Source organism: Nesoenas mayeri (genome assembly GCF_963082525.1).
Source record: "Nesoenas mayeri genome assembly, chromosome: 9".
In the NCBI taxonomy this organism is placed as follows: Eukaryota; Metazoa; Chordata; class Aves; order Columbiformes; family Columbidae; genus Nesoenas; species Nesoenas mayeri.
The window spans coordinates 2,479,431-2,490,139 of NC_137557.1; the positions used below are offsets into that span (position 1 = coordinate 2,479,431).

At 42.2% G+C, this 10,709-nt stretch overlaps 1 protein-coding gene across 1 annotated transcript; it reads right to left on the minus strand.

Annotated features, from left to right (window-relative positions):
• Positions 1 to 273: 273 nt before the first annotated feature.
• NMD3 (NMD3 ribosome export adaptor) lies at positions 274 to 9,027 on the minus strand (the record flags this gene model as incomplete). The annotated part of the gene is made up of 15 exons (XM_080349766.1): positions 274 to 707; positions 850 to 920; positions 1,490 to 1,596; positions 2,073 to 2,145; positions 2,652 to 2,764; positions 3,425 to 3,570; positions 4,204 to 4,321; positions 4,571 to 4,667; positions 4,965 to 5,043; positions 5,204 to 5,294; positions 5,835 to 5,963; positions 6,200 to 6,280; positions 7,292 to 7,388; positions 8,579 to 8,713; positions 8,984 to 9,027. 15 exons carry the CDS (start codon positions 9,025 to 9,027, stop codon positions 574 to 576), a joined length of 1,515 nt encoding a protein of 504 aa, XP_080205892.1. The 3' UTR covers positions 274 to 573.
• Between the last annotated feature and the right edge of the window lie 1,682 nt (positions 9,028 to 10,709).

Consider the following 10,709-nt stretch of genomic DNA (forward strand, 5'->3'; position numbering starts at 1 on the left):
TTGCTTTTAATACACTGATACAGGCACAGAAGATAGTACAGTAAATATTCATTACACTTAACTGAAGTTTCTGATCAAGAGCTGCACCTTTGATCATTTACAGGCAATTGTGTCCCCACACCATGTATAGTTAGAGTTCCCTTACCAAAGGAAAACAAGACACATTCTTGAGCTTCCCCAAAATATTGTTATATGGAATAATCTAGCAACAGCATCAAAGGCTTCAAACCATCGTGCCAAAACGATTAAAGGCAGGAAATATCCTTTCCACGTGAAGAAATGAAAACAAGAACAGTGGGTAGGTACTTTACCTACAAATCTGGAAAATTAGAATAAAGTCTCTCCTTCTGGAGATCCTTCAGTGCAAGAGAAGGATTACTCCAGAAATTTAACTTAGTTGATTCTCTAGAAGATTTTATATAACACATGAATTCGGGACCATTATTTAGGGATATAGTGGTAGCGATCACATTACTTTTCACGTGTACGTGAACGGTTTGTCATGTTGACTCATGTTTTGGGTACTTTCTCCTCTCTAAAGGAATATTTATGGCATTGGTGAGCATGCTGTTCTTATTCTGTCATCATATTTGCTCCCTCCCCACCAGTGGCATCCTCAGAAATATGAAGATCCTCCAGCATTTCAGCCAGGCTGATGCGCGGAGCGCCGTCATCATCTGTGTCGCTCTCCACTGGAATATCTGCATCTAAAAAGGGAATAGAAATCATCATCTAAGCAAAGAAAACAAACCCCAAACCTCCTGAACCACCCCAAGGAATGATGGGGAAAAAACTAATCCCCAAAACAACCAACAAACCACAAGAGCAACCAACAAACAAAGCTCTTACTTCTGTAAATGTTGACATTCTTCCTTATGGCTTCGTCTTCCTCCAGATCTTCAAGGAAGTCTTGGTATTGTCTGGAAAAGATGCTTAATGGATTTAATCTCTTTTCCTGTGTTTTTTATGTAAATTTCTAAAACAAAACCAAAGAAGCCAAGCCCCAAGGGAGGACTGCAACCCCACATCCTTCTCATAGCACTCCTACATTTCCAACTCACTCTTTTCTATTATCACCTATTAGTTTCCAAATAATGTTTAATTTATCTGCCCTCATTTAACTCTAATTGCCCCATTTTTGTTTGACTTCTTTCTGGTTTTGTCACTAAACAAACCAGAGACAAGCACATTTTCACACAAGTGTCCCTTTAGCCAGACAGACACCAACTGTAACCTACAGACACGACACTTCCAGTATTCGTCACTTGTCTCATGGTTTAAGCTTTTCTTGGGAAAAAAAACATTAAAATAGCTTTTGTATTTCACAATGCTCAAATAGAACCAGCAGCACTTGCTTGTGTCCCCTTAACAGCCAGCACAGCAGCTTAGGCACCACACTGGGTTTATCAGCAGAAAGCAAGACTATTTCTAGGCTTGGCACAGTCTCCTAGGTAGGATGGACGGAAAAGCTTGACGGCAGATACTGAACCTTTCATCGTCCGTGTCTGCGCCTTCTCTGTCCCTTTCCAGCTCTCTCAGCTTCCAGTTTCTGCGCCGCTGGCGTTTGGTGCGGTCGTAGCTCTTCTTTATTAATACCTGCAGTGAAAAGCAGCACAGATTTACACATTCAATACTACTGATCACACTCTTTCCAAATTCACAACAACACCCAAATTCAGACTGGGGCAACTGTAAAATGGGCTGAATAGTCAGGCACTCAGAAGTTTTATACAGAATTTGTATAGTGTTTGTCCATTCAGTTTCCAGACACTTTGGGTTATGTCCTGAATATGCAAACACACATCATGCAGTTTTCATCACTCAGTGAACGGTAATTTGAACAAGAGCAACGTAGAATAAGGTAAGTTAAAGTAAATATATTCCTTAATGACCACACACAAATGTAAGTTGTGGAAAATAATTCTCAGAATTAGATGCTATTCAAATTTCAACATGAATATCCCCTCTTCCTGTGGCACTACGGAACTAGTGAGTATTCATTATAAAATCATATTCCCTAATAGCCCTGGGTAACGCAGACAACTTTGTAGACAGAAAGAACATGGTCTTACCACATCAGGAATCTCGTGTGGATTCATCTTATTGGCAAACTCGTCATTTAAGTTGCAGTTTGCCAAGTCGAATCTAAAATGAAAACAGGTATATTATCCTACCCTTTTATGTAAATCTATAAAGCTGAACTCAAGGTATTGTATGTTTGTATTACAAGTTACAGCTCCTAAGAAAGAGAAACCTTTCCAAATGAAGCACAGAGCAAATAAAAAATCCACATCAATATGCAGGTGTCATAACTATGAATAACTTGCTGTTCCCAAATCCTGCTGAGCATCCACTGAGGTTCTGCTGGGCTCACAACAGCTCCACTAATGTTCACATTTAAGCCTGTTTGAGAATCACCTAATTTGCCTAATCTGAAAACAAATATAAATTACATTTTTCACTGTTGTACATGATACTATCAAACAAAAGGATCTTGCCTGGTATTTTAAAAATTCCTCCCATCTACCTGTGTCTAAACTGTTATTCCAGCCAATACTTCAGCTCTGTTGTTACTAACAGCCCTTTGCACAGGATGACTTGAATTCTGTCATTAAATGATCATTGAATAAAAGCCAAGAAACAGAACAGACCCCAAGACGAGATCGCCAGGATTCAGGATGTGTCCCAAGTGAGTGCAGCAGAAATACTGATGATCCGTGTCCAGCTCCGAGGTTTTCCGCACCCAGGCTTCAGCCAGCGTGTGCTTGAGGAACGGAAAAGAGAAAAGAGAACACTCTTGCAATCAAATGCAGCTTAACCTGCCGCGCTGTGTTACCATGCACCGCTACAGTGCTGGTTTAAATTACATTCATCATTAAACTTGTATTTCTACATCAGGCATCCAATATATTGCTGGCTACTCCTCACTTCTCGTCGTTATGAAAGTAAGGAAATGGACATGCCAACCACTTTTCACAAGAATTCCAACAAGGCTGTTTCTACAATTAGACAGAGTGCGTGTGGGGCTTTTTTAATTCATAACTTTCAACCACATGCAGCTTTTGACTGTGAAGAAAATGTCTGGTACTGATTCATGAATTCTGATTAAAAAGAAATGCTTCTACACTTCAGCAAAAACGATTTAATATCTGAAGAGTTGCACAGCTACTGCGGAATTTTAATAGTGATAGTAACAAGCAGTTTAAACTCTTCCAACAGAAAAGCATTGCTGAAAGGGGAATCCAGATCGTGCCTGTGCGACTTCCAAACCAACAGCTTCCCGAGAAGAGCTTTGCCAAGGGCAAGATGCAGAAGAGCAGAAATCTGACTTTGCAAGGCAGAATGATTGGAAACAGAAGCTCAGCTGAGCAGGGCAGGGAGGAGAAGGTCCAAACCATGGAATCCAATCAAGAGGAACTCTCACCTTGTTGGATCTTGCCCCTGCACCTGCAACCTTTTTCTTTTCTTGAACCCTATTGATATCCATAATGATAAACTCCTCGAGTTGTTTCGGGTGGAACAAGCTATTGAAAGGGTGGCGCCAGTAGGTACTGCCATCAATTTCAGCAACTGGGAAATAAAAAGCAACAAGAAATCAGCATTGGCCATCACAAGGGAGAGAATTGCTTGCGAAAAAATGAAAAGGAAATAGAAGCATTTGCCAAAATTAAGGTAACTGCCAAATGCATTTTGTTCAAATTTCTTATTGTAACACAAATATTCAGGAATTATGCGTATTGCAAACCCGTGCAACAAGAGCAGCTGATCTGTGACAGACCTTGTTATTCACAAGAATCGTTTGCCTGGATGGATCCTTACTAGAGGTATTTTGTTGGTAGAGTTTACCAGCAAATACCAATCAAAGCACAGTGCTTCTGCTACCAAAGTGGCTAAAGTGACAATCCAGAGAAAAAACAGATGCCATCTCATTTTTGAAGAATATACCTGACAAATTAAGTGCTTAGCAGAGACCTAGAAGATCCATGAACTTCCCAGTGAGCCCCCACGTTTTGCTGATGATACCATGGAAATCAAGCTTGGAAACCATACCTCTGTTCACTACTAAATTTCTACATCAGCGATTGTACAAATACATTTACAACACAAAGGTCTAAAAATACACAAGATTTTAAGAAAATAAAACAAAACAAAGAATCGTGCCAGCAGAAAAAAGTCAGATGCAGAAGAGAAGGCCGAACTTACTCTGCAGAGTCCTGGGGTCAATGAGGTGGACGGTGCTCGTCACTCGAATGCACACGCAGATCTGGCTCATGTTCCCAAGGCTCTGCGCCAGTTTTGGCGACAGACACACAACGTTGTCCTGCAAACAACAAGAAAAGAGTTTACACTCGTGTTTCCTTAATTTTTTCATCAAGTCTTCAGAGAGATCTGAAATAGGTTTTTGAACTTGGTATTTTCAGTTCTCCACCCAATAACTTCCTCACTTTCCGTGTTTTGTGGGAGAGCAAACCCCTCCATCCCCCAAATACACAAGAAATCAGGCCTCGGTCACCAAAACCCAACTCTACCCCCTTCACACAATACCCTGAAGGTGAAACAGAGACGCTACCTTGCAGATGGGAACAATTTCCACCGAGAAAGTGCTTTTGTAATTGTAGACATTACTATGAATATCATGCGAGATCAAACGTTGGGATGATTTTGATCTATAAAACATTAAAATAGAGCCTTCAGGCAGCGAGAAGGACATTACAGGCAACAGGAGATAATCAGCAATGCAAGTATATAGGTACGTACTACAAATCCAAAAATAAATAGAAAAATGCACAAGGGTTAGTTTTACAACGGCTAAATGGAAAACATGGGACTTCTGTAGAAGGGATTTTGCCTGTTTTAACTACAATACAGGTTCATTACATTTATAGAATTGTTTAAAAGTGAAGGATAAAAGGTATTTCCTAAAAGCTTTTTGGTATTCAAGGCAATATAAATAAATTCCGTACCTAGATGGAACTGTACACTGAAGAAAGTCAACCATCTTCTGGGCCTGTTGCTTTGAAGAATAATAGAAATCCAGGCCGTCTTAAAGAAAGGAAAGCTTGATGAGCATTTCTATTTCAAATACAATATATATGCTCAGTAATCTGCTGTTTATCTGCACACAACTCCCAGCACAAGCACCCTTCCAAAGTAAAACAGATGAGTCTATTCTGCCTCAGGACTAACAAGCCACCTCACGTACCGTGGATTTCTTTGATGCGAAGTGTATTTTGATGGAGCCTGTGTTTTAAAATCAGCTGCTCCAAGTAGTAGAAAGTCTTCTTGTGCAGGGTCTAAAACCAAACACAGATAAAAGGTCATTTCAGAACTATCTAGTGCAAATGCAGCATCGCTCAACAACAAACATTGATACGGAGAGATCATCTAGAGAAGGGACTGTCCGAAGTCTATTCCAAGTAACCAAAAAGATTTCGGAGATGTCCTCTATTTATACCAAATTATTTAAACCTTCTGTTTCTCATTTTTGTGTAATTGATTGATAAAGATACCTTTTGCTTTAAAGAAGATTTAAATATTTATAAACAATCTGTCCCACTGTTTCTAACACTGCCTTAAAACACAGAAGGACATTTAGTAATTCACCCAAAACCTTCCTGCCAGACATAATTTAAAAAGAATAGGTTAATAATACTGGACAGCAAAAATAAAGGTTTTCTAAACTAAGATCAGCAAGAAAAACACCCATGAACACAAAAGGTATTATTGTGGCAGTGCGAGTACATCTTTTTCGGAGAAAAATCAAAAAATCACTCAAAGATTTGTCCTCCTGATTGTTCCGCCACCAACAAATGGAAACTCAGTTTGTCTCCTACCTTCTGTCTGACCTGCACCACAGCTTTCCAGAAATCCTTCGCTTCGATCCTGTGACAGTCTTCACACATTTGAGACTGAACCAGGTATTCCACCACAAACACCTGCTGAAGAATGGCTCCATTTAGCACCTGCAGAGCAGAAGTTTAAGAGGTTTCCTCATCAGTCCCATCAAGACAGAAACTTGTTTACCGCAGGATCCTGAAATAACTTCCATACTACGCTGTGTGACAGACAACACAGCATATGTTGGATTCTACCAAAGAGAAGCACTTATCTAACATGCAATAATAACAATAAATAAGATCATATTGGTTTCCATTAAAGCTTTTTAAAAACCAAGTGCAGAATATTATACTCCGGTTACCTCTTTCTGAACAGTCAGTTTGAGCTTCAGCCTCTTCGAATGTGGTTCGGTCCAAATAAAACCTGCATCAATCAGCCGGACCTGCCAGTGGGAAACAATAAGAATTCAGCTACTGCCAGTGCTTGTACTAGTTATAAATATGTTAAAAACATAGAGCTCTAACTGCCAGAAAACATAAGCTTAAGGTATAGTTCATTGCTGCTCAATTGAGGAAGTGAATAACCTTAATTAAAAAAATATTAGCAGTATACTAAACTCAATTAATAATGCTTAGTTACAACACAGAGTTTGATTTACCTAAAATAATTGGCAATTGTTTGTTACAGACTGTTAAACCAGAACAACTGAATAAACTATTCAGCAGCATCTCTGGATGCCACGTAAAGATGAATTTGGACAATATAATGGTTTCCTCAGGACTTAAAGGCCAATTTAATCTCTAAAGCTAAGTACGTGCAAATTTCCTGCAGTCAAAGATATTTTAAGTACTAACCCAGTAGCAAGAAACTCAGTTAAGCAATCTAATTCAAACCTTGATAATTGAAGTGACAATTTTTTGCTTAAAACACTATCTCAGAGTTTTTCCTCTGGTAAGATTCTGAACCTAAGAGATACTTTATTCACCTGAAAACACATGACTTTCCATTTAATCTATATATAGACCTCTGCAACTCTATTTCATATTGTCATAAATCAGTAAGGACAAGTATTGTATAAATTATTTTTAAAATGTGTAAAAAGAAACTGTACAATTAAAGGCCATTAAAAACACATTAGACTTCTTCAGTTAATTATGCTCAACTACAATAAGAATTGTGCAGTACGCCTTAACTCACAGAACTGCACTGCAATAGCCTCCTCAGTATGCCTGGAAATCTTTTGTTAGAGCCTGTCCTTACTGAACCCTCCAAAACCCTTGCATAGTTATTTGAGATGAGGTTGTCATTATGTTTAATATAAATCAGCTGATAAGCTTCATACACGTACAAATGGCTGCTCTGGAAGGATCGAACCCTGTGTGAATTAGCTGGACTTCATTTTGTGCAAAACCAGCAGACATGCTATGAAATAGCAACAGAATTAGCTACTTACCTTGCTCAGCGAAGCTTTGATCTTTTTAAGACACAAAGCGAGCAGCTCTCTTGATTCCAAGTTGCACTGAATCCACGTTCCCGGCGGCTGGAGGTACCTGAGATACAGGGAGCATTTTACAGCACATGGAGCTGCTTCAACCAACTAAACCCCTCAGAAGATGAGTAGTTATCTGCTATTTTTGCCCCTGAGGGTGGTGAGAGCCTGGCCCAGGTTGCCCAGAGAGGTAGTGGATGAACTACCCCAGGCCAGGCTGGATGGGGCTCTGAGCAACCTGAGCTGGTGAAGATCACAGAATCCCAGAATGTCAGGGGTTGAAGGGCCCTGGAAAGCTCATCCAGTGCAATCCCCCCATGGAGCAGGAACACCCAGATGAGGTTACACAGGAAGGTGTCCAGGCGGGTTGGAATGTCTGCACAGAAGGAGACTCCACAACCCCCCTGGGCAGCCTGGGCCAGGCTCTGACACCCTCACTGAGAAGAAGTTTCTTCTCAAATTTAAATGGAATATCTTGTGTTCCAGTTTGATCCCATTACCCCTTGTCCTACCATTGGTTGTCACCGAGAAGAGCCTGGCTCCATCCTCTTAACACTCACCCTTTAGATATCTGTAAACATGAATGAGGTCACCCCTCAGTCTCCTCTTGTCCAGCTCCAGAGCCCCAGCTCCCTCAGCCTTTCCTCACATGGGAGATGCTCCACTCCCTTCAGCATCTTTGTTGCCCTGCGCTGGACTCTCTCCAGCAGTTCCCTGTCCTGCTGGAACTGAGGGGCCACAACTGGACACAAGATTCCAGGTGTGGTCTCCCCAGGGCAGAGCAGAGGGGCAGGAGAACCTCTCTGACCTACTGACCACCCCCTTCTAACCCACCCCAGGTACCATTGGCTTCCTGGCCACAAGGGCCCAGTGCTGGCTCATGGTCACCCTGCTGTCCCCAGGACCCCAGCTCCCTTTCCCCTACACTGCTCTCTAATAGGTCATCCCCCAACTTATACTGGAACCTGGGGTTGTTCCTACCCAGATGCAAGACTCTGGGCTTGCCCTTGTTATATTTCATTAACTTTTTCCCTGCCCAAGTCTCCAGCCTGTCCAGGTCTCTGATGGCAGCACAGCTTCCAGTGCCAGCCACTCCTCCCTGCACATGGCAGGGGTGGCACTGGGGAGCTGGGAAGGTCCCTGATTAAAGTCCCTGATGACAACAGGCTCTCCAGCCACAGCCATGGCCCCCAAGTCCCATTTCCCCTCAGAAGGGGCTCCCTGAGGGGCAGCGGGGATCTCGGCGCCCACCTTTGGCACTGCTTGCAGAAGTGGAGGGTGCTCTGCTTGGGGATGCCCTCGGTGATGTCCACCTGCGCCCGCAGGCAGCCCACGCACATGTTGGCCGGGTTGGGCGGGATGGCCACGCCGCACTGGCAGCACAGGCTGGGAAAGAACGACAGACAAACAGGGAGGAAAAGTCAGTCACGAACAGCAACGCTGCCCCCGACGGAGGCGGCTACGCGAACCCGCGGACGCAGACAAAGGTATGTGGAGGGTTTTTAATGTAATATATGTTTTTTCTTTTAAGTGGTGGGTCACGCAAGTCGCCCCCCCCCCCCCCCCGCCGCCCCCTCGCCGGGTACCCACAACCCGCAGCACCGGGCGCCCTGAGGAGACTCAGCCCCGCCATCCCCAGGGCCCATCGCCGCTTACATGTTGCCCTGGGTGGAGGTTACCGGCCCCGTCATGTACTCCATGGCTGCGGGAAACACGCGGACGCAGTGTCCGGGACGGAGAGGAAGAGGAGGAGGAAGAAGAGGAAGAAGACGACGAGGGCCCGGCCTTGGGGGCGGGGGCTGCAAGATGGCGGCGCCCGGTTCATGAGGGACAGTGAATGCCGCTTGTAAATCACGCTCTGATCACTGATTCTTTGAAACATTAATTCATTTTTTATTTGAAAATCACGGGATTTGATCCATCCATCATCCTTCCCCGCGGGGCCGCGCTGTGTGGCAGCAAATGGCGGCCGGAGGGGACAAAGGCAGCGGCTTCTCATGTTCCTCCCTTTGAAACGGAGAAATAACTGAACAGCAGAGTCAATTCTTTATTTTATCTGCGCTGGGGATCATCCTCCGTCAGTGCTCCAAAGACTGGATGCTTATATTCACATAATCATTACATATGCATTACAATTTTTTGACATGTTGACATCTATACCAAGAAATCATTGATGGTGTTAGTTGTTCAGTTTCTTACTTACATCTATTAATTATTAGTTAAATATAAATATAAAAATATAAATATAAACTAAGAACTCTGCTTCTAAACAATGTATCACTTAATCTTCTGTCTCCCTCTTGTGGTGCAGAAGGATCTAAAACTTGGGAAATATCCCCTGGGTTTGCAGGTGGTCTGAAAATCATGTTAATTGGTTAATGATGGGTGGGTCTTTTATAACCTAATCACAGTGTACATTAATTTAGCAGCTTCTCTTCACCTTGGCCCTTAGATTTATGTCCTAATTTTTATTTTATTTTATTTTTTTTTTTAATATGGAGATGTGCCATGTTCATTTATAAGCACAGGGACCAATCTGGCAGGTGTTGCACGCCTGCAAATGGCGCGAACCAGTGCTGGCAGCAATACACGAGGTGGTGGCCGTTTTCAACTAATTACTTCTTAAAGGTTTCTCTAATTCATCTTCGAGCAATACTGCTTTGAAGCAATTTTATTATTGCTTTCGCCAGTTTGTCATCTGTGGCTTAACATCTCCAAATGCCCTTTATTTTAAAAGGAATTCCCAACTTTAGTGGAAAGAGTAAGAATAGGGATGTTTGGCATTAAATTGATATTACTTTCAGTGTTGATTTTTGAAGGACTGTTATGTTCTAGCTTCAGAATTAACTGGCTACTTTTTGCATCTGTTGGCAGCTTCTCATCACTTTGCAGAAATGGGTAGAACCAAAGTGCCTGAACTTCTCTCTTTCTTTAGCCTTCCTGTATCTGAGCAATGAGGTCACATTTTTTCCTGAGAACACAAATTATACATTATGTACAATAGATTTTGTGGTGGTGCAGGTGCTTGTAAATAAAGCAACAAGCAACTATTCTTGCTGTGGATTCAGTTTTGATTTGAAATCATTATCAAGCTTGAATGAGTTCTAGTTCTCGTCACTGACTTACAAAGGATTGAATGACAATAATTACTATATGTCTTTAATTTACTGTTCGGATTTAATGTGAAACTACCCCGAGAACCAGTTGTGAGGTTTTGAAGGGAGGATGCGGTTTCAGTAGCAGAATAAAAGGACATTATCCTAATTTACGTGAATAATATACTGACTTCTAAGAGGAGCCACCCATTGCTAGTACATCTTACAAAGCTGAAAAAAACATTATGGTGAGATTGTTGTCAACTACGCTGTCATAATTCGTTAAT